This window comes from Caretta caretta, chromosome 1, assembly GCF_965140235.1.
Source record: "Caretta caretta isolate rCarCar2 chromosome 1, rCarCar1.hap1, whole genome shotgun sequence".
Taxonomy (NCBI): domain Eukaryota; kingdom Metazoa; phylum Chordata; order Testudines; family Cheloniidae; genus Caretta; species Caretta caretta.
Genome location: NC_134206.1, coordinates 82,285,692 through 82,313,365, shown reverse-complemented (window position 1 = coordinate 82,313,365; position 27,674 = coordinate 82,285,692). Strand labels below are relative to the sequence as shown.

Sequence of the window (27,674 nt, the reverse complement as noted above, 5' to 3'; positions counted from 1 at the left end):
AGAGGCTGCTTTGCTACCGACATCCACTTACTCGTTTCGCAAGAGCCAGTCCCTCCTGCGGCGGCAGCGCCCTTCAGAGCGCGGGTGCTGAATCGCAGGCAAGCGCTGGGAAGCAGGAACCAGCCCTTGGCAGCTGCTTTGTGCTGGGAGGATTTGAAAGGTAAATAGATGTTTATAGCAAGCTGAGGACGAGCCACTGGACACGCGTTTTCTTCCCGGGGGGAGAAAAGAAACCTTGGGGCTTCTCTTTGAACTGATAAAGGATGCGGAGGGGGCTGAGAGGAACCCCTCCCGAGGGACTGGGGTGAGGGCTGCAAGCCTGGGCAGCTAAGGCGGCGGCGGGGGGGGGGGGGGGGGGGCGGCGATGCGGTGGGAATCTCCGTTCCGATTGTTTCTCGGGTTTTCCTCTCGCTAGTTGCGATTGACGTTTCCGCGAAAGTCGGTGCCAATCGGCACTTCACTGCCTGTATTTCGCCGTTTCCAGACCTCGAGCGCGCCCGCCTCGGGCTGCGGGAGGGAGATCGCGGCTTGCTCCCTCTCTGAAAGGGGCATTGGCCGGGACAGGGAAGGAAGTGGGGTTTCCGCGGGGCTCGGTGCGTTTTGCAAAGGGGGGGAGGGGGCTGGCGCCTCTCCTTTTAAAGCCTCCCCCCGGTTTGGCAGGAGGGACCCCCTTCTGAGCCGCGTTAAATGTTCCTCTCCCGGCTCTTGCTCAGTGCGGGGAGAAGGGCTCCCCCCGCGTGACCCGGCGAGGGTCCTACCGGAACGTCTACACTGCACAGCCCCAGCCCCTTCCCCCGAGCCGGAGTCAGCCCGGGCCAGCCGCGGGTGCCTCGCTTGCCGTGTAGACAGCCTGTGGCGGCGGGGCTGGCGCTGCGCCTGGACACCCGCGGCCGGGCTGATCCCCGTCTCCTGTCTCTCTGTTGCAGGGTGACCCGGCGCCGCTCGGCTCTGCCCCGCTCCCGGCAGCGGCATGCACCGACCCGGCCTCTGGCGCCTCCTCGCTCCCGCGCTGCTGCTCAGCTGCTGCGCCGCCTGGGAGGAGAAGGGGTCCCCGCGCCCGGGGGGCGCCCCGCAGCACAGCCCCCTTTCCCCGGGGGCCGCGGTGACCCACACCGCCCGCACGCCCGGGCTCAAGGGCTCGGGCTCCAACGCGTCCGGCTCGGCTGTGCCCGGCGGCCGAGCCCGCTCGCCGTCTCCGCCCATGTGCACCGGGCAGACGGAGGTGAAGGAGACGTTCAAGTACATCAACACGCTGGTGGCCTGCCTGGTGTTCGTGCTGGGCATCATCGGCAACGCCACCCTGCTGCGCATCATCTACAAGAACAAGTGCATGAGGAACGGCCCCAACATCCTGATCGCCAGCCTGGCCCTGGGGGACCTGCTCCACATCACCATCGACATCCCCGTCAACGTGTACAAGGTAAGGGAGCCTGCGCCGGCCTGGCTCCACCCGCCCGAGCCGGCAGATAGACCGGCTCCCCGGCTGAATGGCCGGAGGTGGGCCGGTAGGTATCTCTCCGCCACCCGGACAGCCGAGGCTGGCAGAAGTTGTTTACAACGTGCCAGGTTAGGCAGCAACAGCGTTACCCCCTCTGGGCCGCACGCTGTCCTACAACCATACAAAAAGTAAAAATAAAGGTGTAAGTGTATTAACACCGGCTGTCTCAAAGGGACAACTACCACCCTAGATCTAATACAAATCAATCAAGAAAGGGGCCGCTGATTTTGTTCATCCACCCCCGCAGAGGGGTAGCAAAAAGAACATGCATTCCTTAAATGTGCCTGTTGGTCCTGTGCACCAGGGTGAATTTCAGCCGGGGATGAAATGGGGAGGGGGAGGGGGAGTTTCAGGTGCTTAATTTTAAGCAGGTGAATAATCTAATTGGCTTACTTTGCTGATTAGGGATGGGTTTACTCACCTGCTTAAAATTAAGCAACCTGTTAAGTGCTTTGCTGAATGTTGGCTTCCTTCCGGAGAGAAGGGGCAAAGAAAAACTGGCTTAGGCACATAGCAATGGCAGTTGCCCCTAAATACCTGCATGTGGCTCTGGGCCCTGGTTCTCAAATTGGAGGGGGAATGGTGCTCCCTTAGCCCTGTAAAGAACTTACCCTGTGCCAAAGCCCAGTGGCCTGGCCTGGCCTGAGATCTCCTCTGCAGCTTTCTCTTTCCCACCTCTGCCCCAGAGCAGGGAGTGAAAGGCTTGTTCTGCGGGGGACTATTCTACCTGAACGTCAAGTGCTGCTGCCATCCTTATGACTTTTACATAAAGCTGTAATAAAAATAGCAGAGAGTGTAAAAAAATCTTTCTATTCTACCCCGGTCTCTGTAGTGTATGATTATTAATTCATATTACTGGTCCATCCAGAGTCTCTAGTCAAGATCAGGGCACATTGTGCTGGACAGTGAATATACAAAAGATAGTTGCTGTAGTCTAAATATCTGAACACCTTACAGAGGTTACTCAAAGTAAACAAGCAGATGTTTTCTCCACTCCTTTCCCCACCAGCAGGTTAGAAGTTTTGGACTTGGTTCTTATTTTAATTTGGGAATGCTATGTTGAAAAGATGGGCTTTTAAGTTAGTCCTTGGTATGATTTGTGCTCACTCTGAGAGGTTGTTGAAGGGAATCCCATAATCTTAACCCTTCTAAACATAGAATCATAGAACTGTAGGACTTGAAATGAAGTCAAGAGGTCAGCTACACTCAGAGAGCCCCTGCACTCATGGCAGGACTAAGTATTATCTAGACTAGACTATCCCTGGCAGGTGTTGGTCTAACCTGCTCTTAAAAATTTCGAATGATGGAGATTCCACAATCTCCCTGGGCAATTTATTCTAGTGCTTAACTACCCTGACAGTTGAAGTTTTCCTAATGTCCAACCTAAACCACCCTTGCTGCAGTTTAAGACCATTGCTTCTTGTCCTGCCCTCAGAGGTTAGTTAAGGAGACCAATTTTTCTCCCTCCTCCTTGTAACAATCTTTCATGTACTTGAAAACTGTTATCATGTCCACCCTCAGTCTTCTCTTCTCGAGACTAAACAAACCCAAATTTTTCAATCTTCCCTCATAGGCCATGCTTTCTAGACATACTGGAGTATTCTTTCAGTGGCTGTTGTAGACTTTAGAGTCAAATTCATTAGAATTATACCAGGGATGAATTTGACTCAGTGTTTTAGACCATCACTGCACTGTATATTTATCGGCCTTTCTACATAAGGGGGTGGTAGTTTTCTGGCTGCAGGTGGTATGTGTTAAACAGTAGGTGTTTAATTTTTTTAAAAAACTGCTTTGAAAAGTAAAAACGATGAACGGACAAAATGACAACTACCCTGTATAAATCCAAGAAAAAGTGTCAGTAACATGACTTTTTGGTACAGGAATTTGATGTTCTAGTGACACTGACATTTTCAGAAATGAAAAATCACCTGGCAAGGGCTGTCACAGCTTACCTCACCCCCATCCCCCAAGCAAAAATATATTATTCTTATCTTGATAGATTTTTCATGAAATATATTATCATGTAGGAGGACAGAAGGGTCAGAGAGCATACTAAGTTATACCAAGCACATTGCACATTCAGGACCTGCCATTTCAAAAAGGTCCTACTATTGTCAAGAGCTGCTCACCCATTACTCCATGTTTTGTAAGCAAGCTCCCAAACTGAAGTGATATTTAATTGATAATATTTAAAATTATATTATAAACACATTTACCTGTATTACTAATGACTTTAGAGCATTAACCCCTATGGAGAATTTTTAAAAATCCAGTTTATTCTTCTCTATTTTGTGTGTTTGAATGCTTTTTGCTGTCCTCTTTCATCTTGGGCACTGAAGTTAGTTTCCCTTTAAGATTCTTGTGGCCACAGCATTTGCAAACACCTCAGTGTACTGTTTATTTGTTTAAAAACAACTGAATCCAATGGAATTTTAAAATGAATGCTAATGGAAACATACATTTCTATTAGTCTGAGATTTGGTAAAAGCTTATTTTACATAATGTAAATTATGTGCCAAATCTGAGTTGACAGTGTCCATTTACCAACTTCACAATCCTGTTAATTCAGTTGCAGAGATGAGCCCAAAAAGCCTTATAACATTTGAGGCAGATTATAGTGAAATGGCCTGTAATCAAAATCTCCTGTCACTTAGTGGAATGAGAAAAGTAGACGCTAACAAAGTGTTCATTTTTGTAAAGGCAGCAAACTCATCAGTTTTAACTCATGATTTGGAGCAATTATAATACCACTGACCCAGACCTTTAGAGTGACATTCAGAGAGGGCACCTATTTGGAAAATAATGTGAAGGAAATTGCTGTGTTCAAAAACCTACCATTGCTAATAGCTTTCTTAACAATGCTTACAGTAGCCAATGTGAAAGTGAAATACCACCCTAGTGCATGAAAAAAGTACCTAGCAGAACTAGACAGATCCACAATAGATACTTCAGAGTTTGCACAAAGCACAGATTTTGTGTGAGCTGTTCAGCATGATGAATTCAAGATACTGTTTGCAGTGTTGCTGTAGCTATGTTGGTCCCAGGATATGAGAAAGACAAGGTGGGTGATTCTGTGATTCAGTTCTGTATCTTTTATTGGACCAACTTCTGTTGGTGAAAGAGCTGAGCTTTGGAGCTACACAGAGCTCTTCTTCAGGTCTGGGAAAGGTACTCACTAAATACAAGTTAGAAGAGATTAACATAAGTAGTTAACAGGTTTCAGAGGGGCAGCCGTGTTAGTCTGTATCAGCAAAGACAAGGAGGAGTCCTTGTGGCACCTTAGAGACTAACACATTTATTTGGGCATCAGCTTTCGTGAGCTAGAACCCACTTTATCCGATACATGAACACACTGTAAGAACCATTCAAGGTGAAGTGGCCTGTTAACACCTCACCGGTCATAGGACAAAAAGGGGGGTTAGGGGATTACGAGATTGTTGTAATATGCCATAAATCCAGAGTCTTTATTAGGGGCATGATTTTTCATGTCTAGTAAAGTTATACATTTAATCTCCCAGGCTCATCTTTTGAAGGTATTGCACAGGTTTCCTTTGAGGATGAGGATTGGGAGGTCAGAAATGGAGTGAACATTTTGCGAAAAGTGTTTGCCCAGAGGTGATATTTTGTGTTTTATCATTTCTCTGCGTGAATTCATTCAAGAGTGAGTGATTGGTTGATTTCACCCACATAGATGTTATGGAGGCATTAGTGCACTGGATGAGGTACACCACATATTGCGATAGGCAGACGTAGGACCAATGGATCTTAAAAGGTGTGTTGTGGGGAGTGTTGATCATCATAGCAGTGGAGATATGTCTGCAAGTTTTGTATCGGTTGTTATGGTAGGGTCTGGTGCCGCTTTGAATTGGTGTGTCCTGGTTTCTGGGGAGCTTACTTCTGATGATGAGCTTGGTGCGGTTAGGTTGAGATATTCTTGTCTAGTAAGTTCCTAAAAAGCCAAAAAGTTCACAGACACCTGTGCCTGTCTTGAAAATTCAAATCACTTATCCTGAAGCTATCTAAAGATAATCAAATATCAGCTAAGCTATGAGACAAAATAACATGTAATGGGTAAAGCACTTATTAATATATTGCACTTGATAATAGAATATTGGCTAAGTTTTTAAAGTGGGGCATTATGAAAAGTGGAAAACATTGCACAGCTCAAGCAAACAAGAAAATATGCACAAAAAATGCAGACGGGGGATTTGCAGGACCCGGGGAACAGTAAGGCTGTGGTTGCAGATCTACTACTGCAGAGTACAGGGAGGCTACCACTGCCCTATGCAGCAGTTTGGCCTTTTGGAACTATGGTGTGCCAACCATATCTCTTCCATTTTCCAAAGTGCCAGGTGGAGCCCTCTGGAGATGTCCTTCTGCATGGCCCATGAGCATGACAGAAACACAGAAGTTTGGGGAATTACAGGGCCATTTAAAGTGTGGGTCATTGAGTGTTATAAGTCCCCCTCTGTGCTCAATCCACAAAGGATGAGTCTGACAGCTTTCAGCCTAAGAGTGTAGTTTCGGAGGTTCCTAGGCCAGGCCCAAGCACTGGCTATGATGACAGCTATCAGATAAGCACTCTTAGATAAAATTTTTTAAAAGATGCTAAGAAACATTAAGTGAAAAGTGGAACACCCAAAAGTCTACAGATTCCATACTTATAGTTGGATGCACAGCGTTAAGTCTACCTCTTGTGTGTATTCATTATGATGTTTAATTACATAGATACCATTTCACAAATACCATAATACAATCTCATACAATTTCTTCTACAACTTTCAATACATGTGTTGTAGTTTGTAATATTCATTCTCTTATACTTACATAATATTATTATGTTCCATTTGATTTTATTGATTTAGTCTTCCGCACAGGGGCCTCTTGTGCAGCTTCCTGGACCTTCACTCTTCACGACTGCTACTTTCCCAGATCACAAGTGGGTGGGTTGGGATGGAGCCTTGACTCTGCCCTCCCCAGTCATGCACTGGCTGGCAAAACTGAGCCAACATGGGGCAGGGGGGAAATCTGCACCTGGCAAGGGACTGTCACAGATTACTTCCCCCCAGAACAAATGTGGGGGAAGAGTAGAAAAACAATTGGCACTCTTCAGTCACAAGTACATTCTGGGGCTCTTCCTGGGCAGCAAAGCTAAGAGGCCACAAGGTTTACTACACAAGCCAGCGAGCCAAGGCACAGTCTGGCCTGGTATATGATAATCCTCTTTTCTGTGATTATTTTAGCACTCAAAAGTTAGGAAACACCATGCTTATAGTTGCCGTGCAACTTTAATTTGGCCCTATGTTCATCCAGTCTGTTCACGGAAAGACACAGGGGTTATATGGAAAATCTAGTATGTGATCATGTAGTCAAAAATCATAATGCATGTACACAAAGAGCCTAAATTAAGGTTGCCTGGGCGATAATCAATTTGGCATTTCTTAACTTCTCCAAGCCAAGGTACTTCTCGTTAGTGAGGACTATTACCATTCCAAATTTTAGCTATTAGCCCCCAGTCATTTCAGCTGTAGAAAAAGTTGTCATTTTTTTCTATAATGGGAAATGTACAGTATTTTCACTCTTTGCAATGTCTGCACCAATTCTGTTGAGATTTTGCAAACCTCAGCTCTAGACAGAGACCAAGCATGGAAAACTTATGCCCCCAAAGACTACAGTTTTATGCTGCTTTCTCTATAATATAGGTATTTTCATAAGAGCAAATTAAGGGCTTGAAGTGTAGCTGCTCAGCCCCGGGCTTCTTTATGAGCTCATTGGAGGTTTTATCTGTGGCCTGGTCTAGGCGGGGACATTGACCAGAACAGCTATGGTGGAATAAATTATTTTGAAATAGCTATTCTGGAATATTCCCCATATGGACACTCTGTCCCAGAGTAAGGGCTTGTTTACACTACCACTTAAGTGAATGTCAGTTATGTCCCTCAGGAGTGTGAAAAAGCCACCCCTCGGCGTGACATAGGTTACTCTCTCCCACTGACATAGCTTCTGAGGTGGAGTAATTATGCTGATGGGAGGGTGCTCTCATGTCAGCATAGCATGACTTCACCAGATGTGCTCCACCAGTGCAGCTACATCAGTTTAGCTCCAACAGATTAGCTGCACTGTAGATTAGCCCTAAGACTGGCTTTAGTCTGGAGCAGTGCAGCCACATGGAGAGCTGTTCTTGGACAGCTATTCCAGAATAATTTATTCCACAGTAATTATTCTGGTCAATTTCCCCATGTAGCAAAGGCCTATTTGTGGATGCAAAATTGGGTCCTATGTCTCTAACATATCAGATTTGGGACATTTCTCCATGCAGTGTATATGCCATTTTCCAAGGAACTTAATCTGGGTCATTTATATTTGTAAAATATCATTAGATTTTGTAAATTCAGTGTAAAGTTTTTGTCAGCTTATCTGTACACTGATTCACTCATTACATATATGCCTGTGACCACCACCAATTCTCATCTCCTGCTTATCCTTTTGGCTTCTCCTCTTGTGTTTGTGCCTAATGGCAACACAACTCAATGAGAGCCGACACATCCATCCATGCTTCTTGTCCAAGACTGCCAGGGGAATATAGGTTCCACAACTGTTTACCTTTCAACACCTCTCCTTAGAGTTTATAGGGTTCTTTTCTCTTTGGGGGTGTCTGCATGTAATTACCCTTAGAGTAATAATCTTAACACAAACAAGAATTATAAACAGAGAGAAAATGAAATTAAAACAAAAGAAATGATTTTCTGAACATAACTAGATTTACATTTCTCATCAACTAGACTAAATAAGACACCCTCATCTTGGTTAGAGAAAAAGAAACCCATCTATGTCTAAAAAGCAAGTCCTGGCTCCCAACAGCTAAATAAATCTTAATAAACTTAAAATATTAAACAAGTGCTTCAATTAAATATTGTGTAATTCATCTCAGTCATTAAGAATAGTTTATTGGCAAAATCTATAATTTGAAACACTTGTTCCTATGAAAGACTGAAAAATCCTTTGCCTTCATTGTCTATCTTGGTATTCAGTACATCAGGTGGAAATATATTAGCCTTTTCAGATTTATGTATGTACATGGACTGTAAGGTGCAATTTTGTTCATGAATTTGGCACACAGGTGCATGCACTTTTTTGCACATAGCTCTGGGCTTTTGAAGTTTTGAAAAGCAAGTGCTAAATAACTGTTTGTTTGTACCTTTGGCTACCCACCTGTATAAGAGAATAAGAATTCCTGCTATATACAATCCTGCATGGGCTCGTCAGAGCTTGGGTCTAGGTACATAGGAGCAAGCAGGCACTACATATCTGCTTAGCATCCTGCCAGAGAAAGAAGACAGGAATAGACGGAACCTTGGCACCAACCCCCTAATTGCGGGCAAGCACACCTGAGCCAACATACGGGATATCGTAACCAGCAGCAAATTTCTAACATCCTCCTTCCCACACAGAACAAAGAGGATGTGGGGGAGGAGTTATAACTCACAAGCGGGGCTGAGTCACAATTCCTGTTGGGACTCTCCCTGGAGTTGTGCAGTTTATACATTACCCCCCTACTCAGTGCTGTACCTAAATACACAATCTAACCCTTTCCGAATATGTATTTACTATGACTGGTTTAGATACAAATAAGGCATGTTTAAAAGAACGAGGTTTCTTAGGTATGATTTACATCATTCTGTAATGCATCCTCTCCTTTTTTTTTTTTGTATTAATTTATTCTTTAAAAACTATGTGGCAATCAAAATATCACCAACATAAGTTGGGTGAATATAAAGTGCTAGCGGAGACCACTTTGGCATATAATGAATTATTTTTGTTTTCACTTCAGTTTGGCTCATGAAAATATTTAAATACCTGTATTTCTGTTTCTTTCCCATTCCCAGGAATATACTTCCTATATCCAAATCTCCTTTAGGAAAACAGTCTTCTCTTTTGTAAATATTCCATTTTGAATCTTATTAACATTTTATTTATTACAGTATAAAACTTTTAGTGGAGTAAGTACATATATGGCTCTACTTTACTAAGAATAAATACTGTTATGTACAAACATTATTTTCCTGAATAATGTTTACTCTGGATTTGAGTTAAGAATAATTTGATCCCCCTATTACCACAAAATTTACAAACTAGAATGCTTCATTTATTCCCTGGTTATAAGCCTAATTCTGAAGGAAACATCCCTAACTCTGCAACTCAGTTGAGAGAGAAAAAAATAACAGAGGGATGTAATTCCTTGTTGGCAGTGACTGCTTCGTGTTCCTGAGCTTCTGTATCTTGTAGATCACAATCTACAAGAGGCACACAAGACATTTGTAGATAGTTATGAATATTAGACCTGTTCAGAAAGGATTCAATAACATGACTACTTACCCAATCTCAAAGAGTCTCTTTTCCTGTACACTCTCTGTCACTATCCTTTCTGGTATTTCCTCTATTGTGGATGGACTTGCTTCAATGAGGATTTGAAAGATTTGGCTCATGCTATGACATAAATCTGGACCATCAGTCCAGCTTACAGCATAGTATAGTGGTTTTCAATCTGTGGTCCCCAGACCCCTGGGGGTCCACAAAAAAGGATCCGCAAAAGTTTGTCATTACCATAGAACAGTGGTTTTTCAACCTGTGGTCCATGGATTCCTGGGGGTCCACAGACTATGTGTAAGATTTCCAAAGGAGCCCACACCTCCATTTGACATTTTTTAGAGGTCCGCAAATGAAAAAAAGGGTGAAAACCACTGATATAGTAGATACATCGGGTCATGTTAAACTAAAGTTGCAGCAAATAGCTCATCAGTTTCAGCTATGTTGAAAACGCTCTCTGAATCCATGAGCTATTTATTCCTGTAGTAGGCCTGTTCTTCCCAATGACCCTAAATGTGCCCCTCAGATTTATTATGACTGATGTATGTAACATAAATAATCCTTTCTAATATGACCTGGCAGGAAATTTAAAATATATCAAAGTGTGAGACCCAGGAAAGCTACCAAAACAAAAATCAAAAACCATCTCTGTGTTATCTTATTCTAAATGTACTCTTGGAGATGGTGTGTGGTATATACAGTCTCACTGGAGAAATGTTCAACAAAAGACCACTTGTATCTGGTGATAGAACTTTCTGAGTTATGATTCATCTCAGATTACTTCCTGCATTTCTACCAAATAGGGACTGGTTCTGATCGTTTGCAAGAGGGAAAGCAATGAACACTCAAGCCAAATAAGGAGCAACATCCCAAGGTCCTTCTCCACCAGCAGGATGATTACTATTAAAAATGAAGGTGGAGAAGTTAAAACTGAAGGATCCAACTCATTATCCTTCTGACTCCAGTAGGTCAGGGCTGAGCCCTCAATGCACATCCCAGTCAGCAGCACCAACATTCTAATTTGTTGGGGAAGGAGGCAGCCCTCCCGCGAGTGCACATCCCCTCCCTGCTCCTCCGTACTCCCCGCAGCATCTCCTCCATGCTGTGGAGCTGTTCCGCAGCAGGTGAGAGGTGCTGCGAGGGCTGGGGAGGTGCTGATCGGTGGGGCCACTGGTGGGCTGGAGATGTTGGGGAGTGCGGGGGGAGCTGGCTGCTGGTGGGGGCTCAACACCCACCATTTTTTCCCCATGGGTGCTCCAGCCCTGGAGCACCCACAGAGTCGGCACCTGTGATCCCATTCTCCAATGATGATTCATGCTAATTCAAACAGAAGAAGGAGACACTCAGTTGAGACCAGCTAAGCACAGCTCCTATCAAGACTGCCAAGGGAATGTACCCTTTGTATTGCCTGGTAGAACTGTTGCATAATGATCATACAAATCTTGCTGGTATATTCTAAGGCAGTGATTCCCAAATATATAAGTTCCCTTTCCTAAAGGGCTTCATTGAACGTTAAATACACTAAGGGTATGTCTACACTACGAAATTAGGTCGAATTTATAGAAGTCGGTTTTTTAGAAATCGGTTTTATATATTCGAGTGTGTGTGTCCCCACAGGAAATGCTCTAAGTGCATTAAGTGCATTAACTCGGCGGAGTGCTTCCACAGTACCGAGGCTAGAGTTGACTTCCGGAGCGTTGCACTGTGGGTAGCTATCCCACAGTTCCTGCAGTCTCCGCTGCCCATTGGAATTCTGGGTTGAGATCCCAATGCCTAATGGGGCTAAAATATTGTCGCGGGTGATTCTGGGTACATTTCGTCAGGCCCCCATTCCCTCCCTCCGTGAAAGCAAGAGCAGACAATCATTTTGCGCCTTTTTTCCTGAGTTACCTATGCAGACGCCATACCACGGCAAGCATGGAGCCCTCTCAGGTAACCGTCACCGTATGTCTCCTGGGTGCTGGCAGATGTAGTACTGCATTGCTACACAGCAGCAGCAACCCATTGCCTTCTGGCAGCAGACAGTCCTGGTAGCCGTCATCATCATGTCCGAGGTGCTCCTGGCCACGTCTGTCAGGAGCGCCTGGGCAGACATGTACGCAGGGACTAAATTTGGAGTGACTTGAGCAGGTCATTCTCTTTAGTCCTGCAGTCAGTCCTATTGAACCATCTTATGGTGAACAGGCAGGTGATACGGATTGCTAGCAGTCCTACTGTACCATCTTCTGCCAGGCAGGCAAGAGATGAGGATGGCTAGCAGTCCTACTGCACCGTCTTCTGCCGAGAAGCCATGAGATGTGGATGGCATGCAGTCCTTCTGCACTGTCTGCTGCCAGCCAAAGATGTAAAAGATAGATGGAGTGGATCAAAACAAGAAATAGACCAGATTTGTTTTGTACTCATTTGCTTCCTCCCCTCCCCCGTCTAGGGGACTCATTCTTCTAGGTCACACTGCAGTCACTCACAGAGAAGGTGCAGCGAGGTAAATCTAGCCATGTATCAATCAGAGGCCAGACCAACCTGCTTGTTCCAATAAGAACAATTACTTAGGTGCACCATTTCTTATTGGAACCCTCCTTGAAGTCCTGCCTGAAATACTCATTGATGTAAAGCCACCTCCTTTGTTGATTTTAATTCCCTGTAAGCCAACCCTGTAAGCCATGTCGTCAGTCGCCCCTCCCTCCGTCAGAGCAATGGCAGACAATCGTTCCGCGCCTTTTTTCTGTGCAGACGCCATACCAAGGCAAGCATGGAGGCCACTCAGCTCACTTTGGCAATTAGGAGCACATTAAACACCACACGCATTATCCAGCAGTATATGCAGCACCAGAATGCAGTATATGGCAGAGCGATACCGGGCGAGGAGGCGACGTCAGCGCAGTCACGTGAGTGATCAGGACATGGACACAGATTTCTCTGAAAGCATGGGCCCTGCCAATACATGCATCATGGTGCTAATGGGGCGGGTTCATGCTGTGGAACGCCGATTCTGGGCTCGGGAAACAAGCACAGACTGGTGGGACCTCATAGTGTTGCAGGTCTGGGACGATTCCCAGTGGCTACGAAACTTTCGCATGCGTAAGGGCACTTTCATGGAACTTTGTGACTTGCTTTCCCCTGCCCTGAAGCACATGAATACCAAGATGAGAGCAGCCCTCACAGTTGAGAAGTGAGTGGCGATAGCCCTGTGGAAGCTTGCAACGCCAGACAGCTACCGGTCAGTTGGGAATCAATTTGGAGTGGGCAAATCTACTGTGGGGGCTGCTGTGATGCAAGTAGCCCACGCAATCAAAGATCTGCTGATATCAAGGGTAGTGACCCTGGGAAATGTGCAGGTCATAGTGGATGGCTTTGCTGCAATGGGATTCCCTAACTGTGGTGGGGCCATAGACGGAACCCATATCCCTATCTTGGCACCGGAGGACCAAGCCGGCGAGTACATAAACCGCAAGGGGTACTTTTCAATAGTGCTGCAAGCTCTGGTGGATCACAAGGGACGTTTCACCAACATCAACGTGGGATGGCCAGGAAAGGTACATGACGCTTGCATCTTCAGGAACTCTGGTCTGTTTCAAAAGCTGCAGGAAGGGACTTTATTCCCAGACCAGAAAATAACTGTTGGGGATGTTGAAATGCCTATAGTTATCCTTGGGGACCCACCCTACCCCTTAATGCCATGGCTCATGAAGCCGTACACAGGCAGCCTGGACAGTAATCAGGAGCTGTTCAACTACAGGCTGAGCAAGTGCAAAATGGTGGTAGAATGTGCATTTGGACATTTAAAGGCGCGCTGGCGCAGTTTACTGACTCGCTTAGATCTCAGCAAAACCAATATTCCCACTGTTATTACTGCTTGCTGTGTGCTCCACAATATCTGTGAGAGTAAGGGGGGAGACGTTTATGGTGGGGTGGGAGGTTGAGGCAAATCGCCTGGCTGCCGGTTACGCGCAGCCAGACACCAGGGCGGTTAGAAGAGCACAGGAGGGCGCGGTACGCATCAGAGAAGCTTTGAAAACCAGTTTCATGACTGGCCAGGCTACGGTGTGAAAGTTCCGTTTGTTTCTCCGTGATGAAACCCCCCGCTCCTTGGTTCACTCTACTTCCCTGTAAGCTAACCACCCTCCCCTCCTCCCTTCGATCACCGCTTGCAGAGGCAATAAAGTCATTGTTGCTTCACATTCATGCATTCTTTATTCATTCATCACACAAATAGGGGGATGACTGCCAAGGTAGCCCAGGAGGGGTGGTGGAGGAGGGAAGGAAAATGCCACACAGCACTTTAAAAGTTTACAACTTTAAAATTTATTGAATGCCAGCCTTCTTTTTTTGGGTAATCCTCTGTGGTGGAGTGGCTGGTTGGCCGGAGGCCCCCCCACCACGTTCTTGGGCGTCTGGGTGTGGAGGCTATGGAACTTGGGGAGGAGGGTGGTTGGTTACACAGGGGCTGTAGTGGCAGTCTGTGCTCCAGCTGCCTTTGCTGCAGCTCAACCATACGCTGGAGCATACTGGTTTGATCCTCCAGCAGCCTCAGCATTGAATCCTGCCTCCTCTCATCACGCTGCCGCCACATCTGAGCTTCAGCCCTCTCTTCAGCCCGCCACTTATTCTCTTCAGCCCGCCACTTACTCTCTTCAGCCCGCCACTTACTCTCTTCCCGGTCATTTTGTGCTTTCCTGCACTCTGACATTATTTGCCTCCACGCATTCGTCTGTGCTCTGTCAGTGTGGGAGGACAGCATGAGCTCAGAGAACATTTCATTACGAGTGCGTTTTTTTTTTCTTTCTAATCTTCACTAGCCTCTGGGAAGGAGAAGATCCTGTGATCATTGAAACACATGCAGCTGGTGGAGAAAAAAAAAGGGACAGCGGTATTTAAAAAGACACATTTTATAAAACAGTGGCTACACTCTTTCAGGGTAAACCTTGCTGTTAACATTACATACATAGCACCTGTGCTTTCGTTACAAGGTCGCATTTTGCCTCCCCCCACCGCGTGGCTACCCCCTCAGCCCTCCCCCCTCCCCGTGGCTAACAGCGGGGAACATTTCTGTTCAGTCACAGGCAAACAGCCCAGCAGAAACGGGCACCTCTGAGTGTCCCCTGAAGAAAAGCACCCTATTTCAACCAGGTGACCATGAATGATATGTCACTCTCCTGAGGATAACACAGAGAGATAAAGAACGGATGTTGTTTGAACGCCAGCAAACATACACTGCAATGCTTTGTTGTACAATGATTCCTGAGTACGTTTTACTGGCCTGGAGTGGTAAAGTGTCCTACCATGGAGGACGCAATAAGGCTGCCCTCCCCAGAAACCTTTTGCAAAGGCTTTGGGAGTACATCCAGGAGAGCCACGAATGCCAGGGCAAATTAATCCTCTCACATGCTTGCTTTTAAACCATGTATAGTATTTTAAAAGGTACACTCACCGGAGGTCCCTTCTCCGCCTGCCGGGTCCAGGAGGCAGCCTTGGGTTGGTTCGGGGGGGTACTGGCTCCAGGTCCAGGGTGAGAAACAGTTCCTGGCTGTCAGGAAAACTGGTTTCTCCGCCTGCTTGCTGTGAGCTATCTACAACCTCATCATCATCATCATCATCTTCTTCGTCCCCAAAACCCGCTTCCTTGTTGCCTCCATCTCCACTGAAGGAGTCAAACAACATGGCTGGGGTAGTGGTGGCTGAACCCCCTAAAATGGCATGCAGCTCATCATAGAAGCGGCATGTTTGGGGCTCTGACCCGGAGCGGCCGTTCGCCTGTCTGGTTTTCTCGTAGGCTTGCCTCAGCTCCTTCAGTTTCACGCGGCACTGCTTCGGGTCCCTGTTATGGTCTCTGTCCTTCATGCCCTGGGAGATTTTGACAAAGGTTTTGGCATTTCAAAAACTGGAACGGAGTTCTGATAGCACGGATTCCTCTCCCCATACAGCGATCAGATCCCGTACCTCCCGTTCAGTCCATGCTGGAGCTCTTTTGCGATTCTGGGACTCCATCATTGTCACCTCTGCTGATGAGCTCTGCATGGTCACCTGCAGCTTGCCACGCTGGCCAAACAGGAAATGAGATTTAAAAGTTCGCGGTTCTTTTCCTGTCTACCTGGCCAGTGCATCTGAGTTGAGAGTGCTGTCCAGAGCGGTCACAATGGAGCACTCTGGGATAGCTCCCGGAGGCCAATACCATCGAATTGTGTCCACAGTACCCCAAATTCGACCCGGCAAGGCCGATTTAAGCACTAATCCACTTGTCGGGGTGGAGTAAGGAAATCGATTTTAAGAGCCCTTTAAGTTGAAATAAAGGGCTTCGTCGTGTGGACGGGTGCAGGTTTACATCGATTTAATGCTGCTAAATTCGACCTGAAGTCCTAGCGTAGACCAGGGCTAAGAGAAAATCATCCCAGAGAAATGTTCATGTTATATTAGCAATTTCAGTGTTTATAATTACATTAATCATACCTGGTATTTTCTTTTCGCAGCTCCTTGCAAAGGACTGGCCCTTTGGAGTTGAAATGTGCAAACTGGTACCCTTCATTCAAAAGGCATCAGTGGGCATCACTGTGTTAAGTTTGTGTGCCCTCAGTATTGATAGGTGAGACCTGTTTCATTGTTACCAACTCTATATTTTCTTTTAAAGTCATTTAGATAATACGAAATACACCCATACAACCAACTTCTGCTCTCTGTTCAGCTGATACGACAGCATTGACATGTTTATATCAGTTGAATAGAGGGCATAATTTAGCCCTTAATGTAATAAGTGTCCACTGTTGATATTTAGGTATCGAGCAGTTGCTTCCTGGAGCCGCATCAAAGGAATTGGAGTGCCAAAGTGGACTGCTGTAGAAATTGTATTGATCTGGGTTATATCAGTAGTCTTAGCTGTTCCTGAAGCTATAGGTTTTGATATGATTGTTATGGACTATAAAGGAAAGCATCTTAGAATCTGTATGCTTCATCCCACACAAAAAACATCCTTTATGCAGGTAAGATATTTTCTCTTTTAAACAAGTCCTTTCTCTTAAACAATATCTGTATCTAGTTTGCTCAACGGTCTAAAAGTACAAAACTTACTAAGTTTTACTTCTATTAATTTTTAAATTCAGTGTTTAGAAGCAGGGTGTACAGAAACTCTGTCACTGACTTATTGTGTGGCTTTGGGCAAATTCCTTAATCTCTCTGTTTCCTCATCTGTAAAAAGAGACAATAATACTTATATCTCATTCGTGCTGTTAGAAGGATTAATAGATGGTTAATTCAGCCTTGCAAAATGCTGCACATTGTTTATGTATAAATGTTCTCTTTACTACACCCCAAACTGAACGCCTAACACTTCTGATTGTTTCCCCCCTAGTTTTACAAGACAGCTAAAGATTGGTGGCTGTTTAGCTTTTATTTCTGTTTGCCGTTGGCCATCACAGCACTTTTTTATACTCTGATGACCTGTGAGATGTTAAGAAAGAAAAGTGGAATGCAGATTGCTTTAAATGACCACTTAAAACAGGTAAAAATATGCACATGAAAACACTGCTGAGTTTTATATGAGATTACAGTAGAAGCTTCACTAATTCAAGCACCACATAATTAGTGCACACTGAAATTGCAGGCTTCACCTTGCTTCTTAAGAGATGTTTATGAGTAATATTGCCAACCCCAACTGTTCAAAAATTGTAAATCAGGCCTCAAAAATTATGAGATTGTCTTAAAAATCCTGAGACTTTACTCAATTTTGAGTTGTTTTTGTCTTTTGTAGTTAGGGTCTGTAGGGTTCACATTTTTAAGCTTTTTTCTGCAACCGTGAGGGCTAAAACCTTTTTTATATGAAAGCTGAGATTGCGATGCGTTCACATGACTCCAGAAGTTGGGATTTAAGAAAGACAACCAAGTATTGTGGGACTCGTGATAAAACTGTGAGTTGGCAACATTGCAGTGCTGTAGTCAGGTATCATATTAGCAAAAACCTCCATTCCAAAATACATTACAGAATGTTTACTAGCATACTATGAAGAATTATAAGTAACTAAACCTAAACTACATTTTTAAAATAAAATATATTTGAAATTTTTGCTTTCTTCATTGTTTGTTAGCTTGTACACTAATTTGCAATGTCATTAGTGTAAATAAGAAAGGTTCACCTATATGAATATATTTGTAATTTATGTCTCTTGAGATCTTTAAAAACAGACCAGAGAGAAAAGCACTAGATAATATACAAGTGAAAAAAAATCTGTACTTTGAAGGGGGATGGACTGGATAACTAACCTCTTTTCCACCTGTAACTTAAGTGAGTGTATGTATTGACCCCTTGAATTTTCACAGTTGATCCGTGAACATGATCAGATATGTTATAGGTATGATTAATTTGTGAACAGCAGCTACAATGGTTAAAGATCTCAAAATTAATTAAAATTTTAAAAAATTACAATGTTCTAAATGTCACTAAATTCCCTCTAAGCTGTGCGGCCTCGCAGCTGCCTATTAAGCCCCGCAGAGGGGCTTAGGGCAGTGGTGGGGAGAGGTGCCTCTCCCCCAGCACGGACCTACCCCAGTGGGGAGGGGTGTGGCTCCCCCAGGACGTACCTGCAGCGACATGGAGAGGCACCCCTCCCCACCTGCCCCAGCGCAGACCTGCAGCAGCAGGGAGAGGCGCCCCACTCCACCTGCTCCAGCGCGGACCTGCCCCGGACTTGCCACAGGCAGAGGAGAGGAGCCCCTCACCTGGCCCAGGCCCACCAGAGGTGCCAGAGAAAGGAGCCCCCTTCCAGTCCCGCCAGAGCTGTTGGGGAGAGGAGCTTCTCCCGCAGCCCAGGCCAGCCCCACCAGAGCTGCTGTGGCTGGGGAGAGGGTCCTCTCCCCCAGCCTCGAGCTCCTGCGACGAGATGACTGGGGGGGAAGGGGTCCTCTCTCCATACCACAACCCCGGAGCAGCCTGCACCCCAAATCCCTCATCCCTGTCCGCACCCCAGAGCCCGCACCCCCTGCACCCCCAACCCTCTGCCCCAGTCCTGAGCCCCATCCTACACCCCAAACTCCTCATCCCCAGCCCCACACCAGAGCCTGCACCCAGAGCCCTTATCCCTCCACACCCCCAACCCTCAGCTCCAGCCCTGAGCCCCCTCCCACACTCCGAACCGCTCGGCCCCACCCCCACCACATGAATTTTGTTATGTGCACCAATATGAAGGTGATGTGTCACACATCACCTCCATATTGGTGCACATAACAAAATTCATTCCGCCCATGGATGTACAAAATTAGAGGGAACACTGAACTTCACCTATGTACCACATTGATATTTATTTTTGCACTTCTATGGTATCATATATTTTGGTTTTAGAAGTGAATAATAAAAGATCAAGAGAGACACTTTAACCCAGTTCCTTTCAATTTTGTTTCCAGAGACGCGAGGTGGCCAAAAATGTGTTCTGTCTGGTGGTTGTCTTTGCCCTGTGTTGGCTCCCCCTTCACCTAAGTAGGATTTTGAAGCTCACTATATATGATCAAAGAGACCCCAATAGATGTGAACTTTTGAGGTAAGACTGTTATGGCTGAATAAGATAACAGGCTTGTAAGGAAAATACCCACCCAGTATTAACTTTATATATTCTCCCTAAGCATGCTTTTGTATTTGGTTTTCCTGATGAAAGGATTTTCTCTCAGTGGCTGAAGATCCCTCTGCTTTACACCCTACGCGCTGGACATTTTGACATTACTATTTTTTCCTGGCTTATAAAGACTGGAGGGAGCTTTAGTATTGCTGACCCCCAAGGGTTCACATATCATGAGCCAGGCCCTTCAAAGTCATGACTGTTTTAGAAATAAGGGGATTTTATAAACACATGACATTTCCAGTTCTGTTGATTTGTGTTCTGGTTTTTGAACCTTTGAGGCACGCTTGACTCACTTATTCAAGCTTTTCTCCACAACCCTGAAGACTAGAAACTTCCCTTCAAAAAAAAAAAAAAAAAAAAAATGAAAGCCAAGATTCTTATATATTCACATGACTCCTGAAGCCAGGGTTCTAAGACAAGAGCCAAATATCATCAGACTCACAATAAAATCATGAGTTGTCAACAGTGAGCTTCCTTGAGAGGCCTTACTCATTTCTCTAATAAAGCCAGAGGAGTCACTCATGAGCAACATGAAGCAATCCCTCCTCCCTCAGGGTAACAAAAGACTAGGCCCAGGATTTGAACCTAGGGCTATGGCTACACTAGAGACCTTACAGCAGCACAGCTGTACTGCTGCAGCTGCAAGATCTCCCCTACAGCTGCTCTATGCTGATGGGAGACAGCTCTCCTGCCGGCATAATTAAACCACCCCAACAAATGGCAGTAGCTCTGTTGGCAGGAGAGCATCTCCCACTGACATAGTGCTGTCCACACCAACGCTTCTCTTGGTGTACCTTATGTCAGTCAGAGCCGTGTTTTTTTCACATCCCTGACCAACAAAAGTTTTAACAGCAAAAGTGCTTGTGTAGACATAGCCTAGGTCTTTCCCATGACCTAAATTCCCTCTAAGCTGTGTGGCCGTGGAGCAGCCTATTAAGCGCTGTGCAGGTGCTCAGGGCTGCGGCGGGAAGAGATGCCTCTCCCCCAGCCCTGGACCTGCTGCAGCGGGAGAGGCATCTCTCCCCACTGGCCCCAGCCCAGCCCTGGACCTGCCGGGGACGAGGCACCTTCCCCCAGCCCCAACCCAACCCAACCCAGGCCAGACCTGCCACGCCCCGCCGGCCCCAGTCTAGCCCCAGACCTGCTGTAGGCAGGGGAGAGGTGCCTCTCATGCATCCCTAAACCAGCCCTGGCCCAGACCTGCCAGGGGGGAGGCACCTCTCCCGTGGCCCCAACCCTGGAGCTGCCACAGCGGGGAGAGACACACTCCTTCAGCCTCGGAGCTACTGTGGCTGAGGGAGAGGTGCCTCTCCCCCTGAGCCCAAGTGATGCTGCAGGGATAGAGAGCTGGGGGGAATCCTCTCCCCGCTGTAGCCCCGGGGCAGCCTGCACCCCAAACCCCTCATCCCCGGCCCCACCCCGGAGCCCGCACCCCCAGCTGGAGACCTAACCCTTCCACACTCCGAACCCATCAGCCCCACCCCTGCCACATTAATTTTGTTATGTGCACCAATATGGAGATGATGTGTGACATATCACCTCCATATTGGTGCACATAACAAAATTCATTCTGCAAAATTAGAGGGAACACTGTCCGTGACTGTGCAGTGTACGGTTACTAAGCAGCCTGGCCAGCGGCATTAGACAGGCAGGCTCTGGGGGAGGGAGGAGAAGAAATGCTCCAGTGATCTGATGATAAATATAATCCTTTACTTCATAGTTAGAGATTGACCCTGTCATTCTCAGGATCCATATGTGAAGGGGTCTGTCTGCCTCAGTGGCAGCACTCCCCAGCCTGCTTCCCCAGGAACCTGCAACGGGCATTCTGTCAGTCCAGAGATCCATGCAGAGGGACAGGGTAGGCTGGGTTTGGGATCAGGGAGACGCATATCATCCCCTCATTGCTGCCCTGAGCTACTGGAGGGTGAACTAGTGCAGTCCAAGGCAGAAAGCAGTGCAATTCCCCCTTTAAGGGGAGTCCTCAAAGAGGAGTCCACTTTTTGCAGAAGTTCCCACAGGACAGCTTCACTACAGTTGTGTATTAAGGTCGTGGTGAGGTACGCCAAGGACACAGGGCCTCTACACAGATGGCCCTAACCAGTGGAATCTATACTGTAGGGTTTGTGGGCCTTATTACTGATTCTGCAAGGCAAAAACCCTGCCTCCCCTTCTCTTCCCATTAGAACAACTGGGAATAAATCTCCATGAAGAAAACCTCATGAAGATTTTCTCCTCCACATCTCCCTCTGACGGGTTGAGGTGATCAGGCCCTTTGTAATCATACATGTAATCAAACCATAACAAAGACTGAGTCCTCCTATCCAAAACTGTGCTATGAGGCACAATATTTTCCTCTGAATAACCCATTCACATAGTTAGCCAGCATTACTGTTACCATACTTAGTAGTAAATCATGCCAGGGTTGAGCATGATTTTTACAACTGTGACCCTTCAATAAGCATGATCAGGAAGTAGTGTATGAATCACATTTACTTTAATTTTCACACAGCTTTTTTCTTGTATTGGACTACATTGGTATTAACATGGCTTCGCTGAATTCCTGCATTAACCCAATAGCCCTGTATTTGGTGAGCAAAAGATTCAAAAACTGCTTTAAGGTAAGAGGCCATCTAAGGCTGCTTTTCATCACATTAGAAAAACATGTTCTTTCTGCATGAAATTCATTCCATGCAGAGGGACATGTGCCAGGACTTACCCCTTCAGATTCAAACAGAACTTTAAAAGATGCACAGGCCTAGTACAGGCGTTCTGCATAGGACCTGATCCTGCAAGATGCACCTGGTTCACGTGCTGCATTTCACCCTTTGTGAACTATAAATTATGGTCTATTTGCCCTTTTTGAACTGGAACAAGAACTCACTCAATAGTTTGATGTGGGTTTCATGCATGGTTAGGGCAGTTCAGGAGTGTATGTTTTCGTCATTATTCCTGTCATACAGAATGAGCCTTAAAACTTCATGAGTCCAAAGACAAATTATTAGGGCTGGTCAGAAAACAATTCTGTTACATGAAAAGTTTCAAGGTTTCGAAAAATGTCAAGGTTTTTAGTCATATGGGGAACAAAACAGAGCCTTTCAAAAACTGTGTGTGAAAGAGATCAACCCACCTCAGAATAGCCACATGGTTAGGGCATCTCACCTGGAATGTGGGCAACCTCGGTTCAATCCCTGTTCTGCAAGTGAGCACTCTAATTACCAAGCTACTGGGTTTCCCACATCCCATGTGAGTGCCCTCGTCACCTGGCTATTCTTACATGGTCTCTAGTTCTTTCCCTGTTTTCTTCCCCTTGCCCCTCTCAGACCAAAAAACCTTGTTCATAACATTTTAGTTTGATGAAATTTCATTTGGTCAAACAAATTGCAACCCACTCTTGTCTCATTTACCTCCTCTGATTCAAGAGAATATAATGTCAGATACTCAGTGGTTTGAGCATTGGCCTGCTAAATCCAGGGTTGTGAGTTCAAGCCTTGAGGGGGCCATTTAGGGATCTGGAGCAAAAATTGGAGATTTGGTCCTGCTTTGAGCAGGGGGTTGGACTAGATGACCTCCTGAGGTCCCTTCCAACCCTGATATTCTATGATTAACTGTCATTACGTCTTAATGAGATTTTAGTGTCAGACTCCAACTGTCTTGTGGTCCTATCTGTAATGATGGCCCAGTTCTGAAAGCTCTCCCCACAAATGGACCACCCATTGAAATTAGGAGCATGCAGCATCAGAACAGACTTGTAGGATCAGGTCCTAGGTTTGGAAACTGCTGGACAGTGGGAGAGAAAAATTCCATGAGGCAGGGAATTCTTCACGGTTTACAAGTTGTCCCCAACTCCCACAGACCAATCCTGCATTGGCAGAAGGATTGAATGGAATAATTTCTCTTTCCTAGCTTTAGATTGAAATAGAAAGGGGGAAATCACACAATTTTTGGTAAAAATCACAATCAAGTGTGAGAGGTGCACTCAGGTCTTATAACACCCGTAGGTATAAAACTAAAAGAAGGATTACAGGAAGAATGAAAATACAAAATCTCTCATTCCATTTCCAGATACATTAAAAATTGCCGGCCACATTCAACCCAGGCTTTTAGGGTGCTGCATATTGTTCTTTCTACTGTACAACAGTTATAATGGCCCCTAAATTCTCAGTCGAGGCTGGGTAATAGCAATATTTAATGCATTGTGCAAAAATGTGCATAACAGAAAGATGTAAAATGATGATTCTTTTTGTTTAAAACAGTCATGTTTGTGTTGCTGGTGCCAATCCAAAGACATGCTGTCCCTGGAGGAAAAACAATCCTGCTTTAAGTTCAAAGCTGATGATCATGGATATGATCATTTCCGCTCCAGTAATAAGTACAGTTCATCATAAAAAAGTGTATCCTGTGAAATTAATTTCAGTGCCTTTATTTGACTCTGAGTGACAATTGCTGTTATAGATTAAGATAGTAGAACTTTTGAAAAATCTAGTTTTCTGTTTGCACAAAAAGTAAATAAAAAAATTGATTCCCCACAGTTACATAACATTCATAATTATGCATGGTATCATTAGCCACTTGCAAAACATGAAGAACAGCAGCAGAAACAACAACTAAGTCTTAAAGCACTTAAATTCTTTGGAGTCAGCAATTCGAGACTATCCTCAATTCCAGTATATCAGTCATTTGTGTTCATTATAAACTCCTTAGGAACTGGAGTCACAATTCTTAGTAAATAGCAAACCATATCTTTTGTTGGATCAAAGCCAATATTGTATATAACTCAATGTATTATCTGTGTAAAGCAGATTGAGTGTCTAAATTGTTTTTTAAAAAATCAAATCCAAACTACTTCATAGCACAGTTCAAACAAAAAAGAAAAAAGTACTTTTATCAGGAATATTACGCTACTAGCTGAGAACAATACTAATGGGATACAGTCAAGTTAAAAATCACACTTATGTCTAAATATTTTTACCTACTACTGTTACAAGTAACATTTAAGGTTACGACAAATCTTGTTCTCCCTTATCAGTTTGCTTATATCTTGAATTTGTGGCAGCACTTTTAATAGTCCATTTCACTGTTTGCCCCGTTATCTGATATAGTGTTTCACATACTAGAGGAGAAAAACATCTTTAAATGGAGGAAAATAAGATTTCAGAACCACAGAAATTCTGCATAGTAGCTGAAATTAATGATTTTTTAAATTGATTAGATCTCAAGTTTACAGCACCCCTTTTAAATAATGGGCCTTTGAGTAACTGACTGTAGTTTAGCCAAGTTTACTTTTCTAGAGATTACAAATGAAATTCATTTGTCATGGGAAAAATCAGAAGCTATCTAAATGATGGTTGGGAAAAAGAACCCTTAATATAGCAGATAGTACAAAATGTAGCAGAGGTAGACAGAGCATTTTGGGTTCTAATTGTATTTAGTTCTGCTAGGTCTTTAAGAAAATATTCACAAACTGTACTTAAAAGGCTAGTACTACGTCATACAGTAATTCTTGACATTGTTATGAAATGATTTTTCTTTCCATGTGTTAATAACATGTGTGATTAGTTTCTACATCTGTAAATATATTTTAGTGAAGTATAATTAAATGTAAAATATTAAAATATGGGCAGGACCCTACAAGAATATAGAGAGAAAGATGCCTGTGGTAAACAAGATGTGTATTGCCAGGAGCAGTTCACATTTTGTGTATGCATAGCAGACTAATGCTTGTCTTTTAAAATATTTTAATCCAAGCAACTCATGCGTTAAATCTTTTGCTAGTACAAGTTACCAATATTAGGCTTAGTAAAAGCATTACTCTTTGGCTTTGCATCTCCAATTGATTTGTCACAGATTCCCCAAAAATACTTATTAACACATTTCAAGCAGCAAATCATGAGCGTTTCCTACAAATATCAATAGAAAGCATTTTGAAAGTGAGAAATGTTTTCAGCACACACCATACTTTATTATAATAGAGTATTTGTCAAACTCAGGAATTTTCCTACCTTCAAGTGTAAGAATTCCTTGTACACCTTGTCCACAAAGTGCCTTAAATCTTCTCAGGATAAAAACAGTTTGGATCAGATCTTCAACCTGTGTAAGTTGGTGTTGCTCCACTGGAAACTACTGGAGTTATGCCTATTTACACCAGCTGAGGATCTGGGGAGTGAGTGGGTGGGGTGTGTTTTCCATCATTAGGTAGCTGTTTTCATCACCCTTTGCCCATAAACCCAACTACCATAAACTTAATGGAATGAACTACATGGGGGGTTATTTCTTTAAACAGAAACTGAAGTCATTCAAGATGTGTTCTGCCAATTCCTAAAGTAGAAAAATAGGTTTTTTTAAAGTAAAAATAATTCCTTTTCTTGTGCACAAGAAGTCAATAATTTGACTAGTATACCATGTAAATATTATGAATGTTCAACACACAGTTTATTTTATCAATTTTCACATTGAGACGTGAATTAATGCAAATGAAAAACAATTATTTCTGTGAAATGCATTTCATATATTAAAAATGGGTAACCAATTAAATCCTAAATTTGATACTGGTCAGTGTTATTTTCATAAAGTTATATCATTACAATATTGTACATGTATATTATTTTTATTTCTGTGTGAAATGTAGCTGTTGTATTCTACAACTGTGTAACATGGTTTTTTTTTGTTTTTCCTGGACTAGTTCCTAGTTAAATTGAACCCTCATAGGCCCAGACGTTTAGGTATTGTAGACAAAGGGCATGTGCACTGCCTACTTTTCAGAAAATAATATATACTTAATAGAAAACTTTTTGTAACTTCCAGTATTTACAAAGCAGTATTTTTTCCAGCAACTATATTTTCCCTGTAATAACAAAACCTGCTGCTTACATGGGTTAAAAAAAATACAAGGGAAAACACAAGAGAATCTGTTCTAGCTAGAAACCAAGATACGAAGGGTGGGATTTTCACTAGTGCTCAGTGTTGGCAAGTCAATGGAAGTTTAACTATTGGCTTCGGTAAGAGCAGTTAGGCCACCACTTGGAGCTTTTAAAGTATCCAACAGCAATTTGCTACCTGTCCTATCATCCTTGAATAAATAGTAAATGTAAATTTTGTTTTCAAGCATGAAGAGTTATCTATATTAGTGATGAGGTGAAAGGAAGTAAAATTAGCTCTGGTGTAAACATCTAGGCTGGCAGAAATCTCATGTATCCTCTATCAGCCATATGGGCACCTGTACACCATTAGGTACCATGGAAAAGGTCTGTGCACTATCCCGGCACAGCCTGGCATAGCAGGCCAACATGATGGGGAGCCAGAGAAAGGATCCCAGATCCCTCAGCCCTGGTATCCTGTGCAATGTCCACAGAGGGACTTAAAACTCTATTTCAATCCCTAGGCTAGATTAACAGCCTCATGGGTGGCAGGTGAACCCCGCTTCAGGGAGGCTAAGCCACCAGCCCTACCCCTTCTGCCTGCAGCACCCCCTCCCTACAGCTAGAGACCCGAAGCCCTCCCACCCCAAGTGGCTGGAGGAGCCCTACCCCAGCCACCCCAAGCCCCAGGCCACTGGCCAGCCCCAGCGCTGGGCCAAGCCAGTGGCCTGAGCACCGGCCACTGGCAGGCCCAAGCTCCAGGCCGCCAGCTAGAGCTGAACCGTCACCGGCTTCAGGGGAGAGGGGGAGAAAGGCAGGGCCTCATGGCAGAACATGGGTAGGGCCATGGCCTGGGGATGGGGAAGCTTAGCCTGCCCTGGCCTTTGATACCAACCACCCATGGGAGCTACGCAGGAGCTTTGTGCTTTGGCCATGAGTTAGCGGTTGGATTTCACCTCCTCATCTTCTCTGCGCTCCATCCACATAGTGCCTTATGTGAGTGAAGTGGGTTTCATGCTGGGTCAATTGCACTGATACACTGGTACTGCATTCAGGAAAAATCAAATGCAAATACAGTGTTAGTACATAGTCTCCATTGTATGTTGTTGGTATTTCACTATCCCAAACAGCTTTTAATAGACATGTACTTGCTATACCAAGACACAGATGGTTCGCAGTGGAATGTTGTGTGTACCTGCATGAAAATGTAAAATCATTTTTTTCTTTATTGCCATGTTTAACCATGTAAAATAATTATATATTTTGCTTTTTATGGTCACTAAAATAGCAACTTTTGTGGTTGCTACAGTGTAAACAATCTGAATTACCAATAAAAATATTTTAATTGCTTCACTGACA

The 27,674-nt window shown here is 44.6% G+C and overlaps 1 protein-coding gene and 1 long non-coding RNA gene across 4 annotated transcripts in view; one reads left to right on the top strand and one right to left on the bottom strand.

The window, feature by feature from the left end:
* Positions 1-1,396, bottom strand: part of LOC125637832 (uncharacterized) — a 32,236-nt gene extending 30,840 nt beyond the window's left edge. Inside the window, exons 1-2 of the long non-coding RNA XR_012668801.1 lie at positions 1,265-1,396; positions 32-143 (exon numbers count right to left, since the gene is read on the bottom strand). This is a non-coding gene — a long non-coding RNA (uncharacterized LOC125637832). The remainder of the gene's footprint in view (positions 1-31; positions 144-1,264) is intronic.
* EDNRB (endothelin receptor type B) lies at positions 58-27,674 on the top strand. 3 transcript variants are annotated; one of them, XM_048852852.2, is made up of 8 exons: positions 58-160; positions 927-1,420; positions 16,330-16,442; positions 16,632-16,836; positions 17,205-17,354; positions 19,250-19,383; positions 21,971-22,079; positions 23,715-27,674. In XM_048852852.2, the coding sequence occupies exons 2-8, from the start codon at positions 971-973 to the stop codon at positions 23,844-23,846; spliced, it is 1,293 nt and encodes a 430-aa protein (XP_048708809.2). In that variant the 5' UTR covers positions 58-160; positions 927-970; the 3' UTR covers positions 23,847-27,674. The 3 variants fall into 3 exon arrangements, with proteins under 3 accessions (XP_048708809.2, XP_074985292.1, XP_048708815.2); XM_075129191.1 differs by lacking the exon at positions 58-160 and adding an exon at positions 220-304; XM_048852858.2 differs by lacking the exon at positions 58-160 and adding an exon at positions 484-593.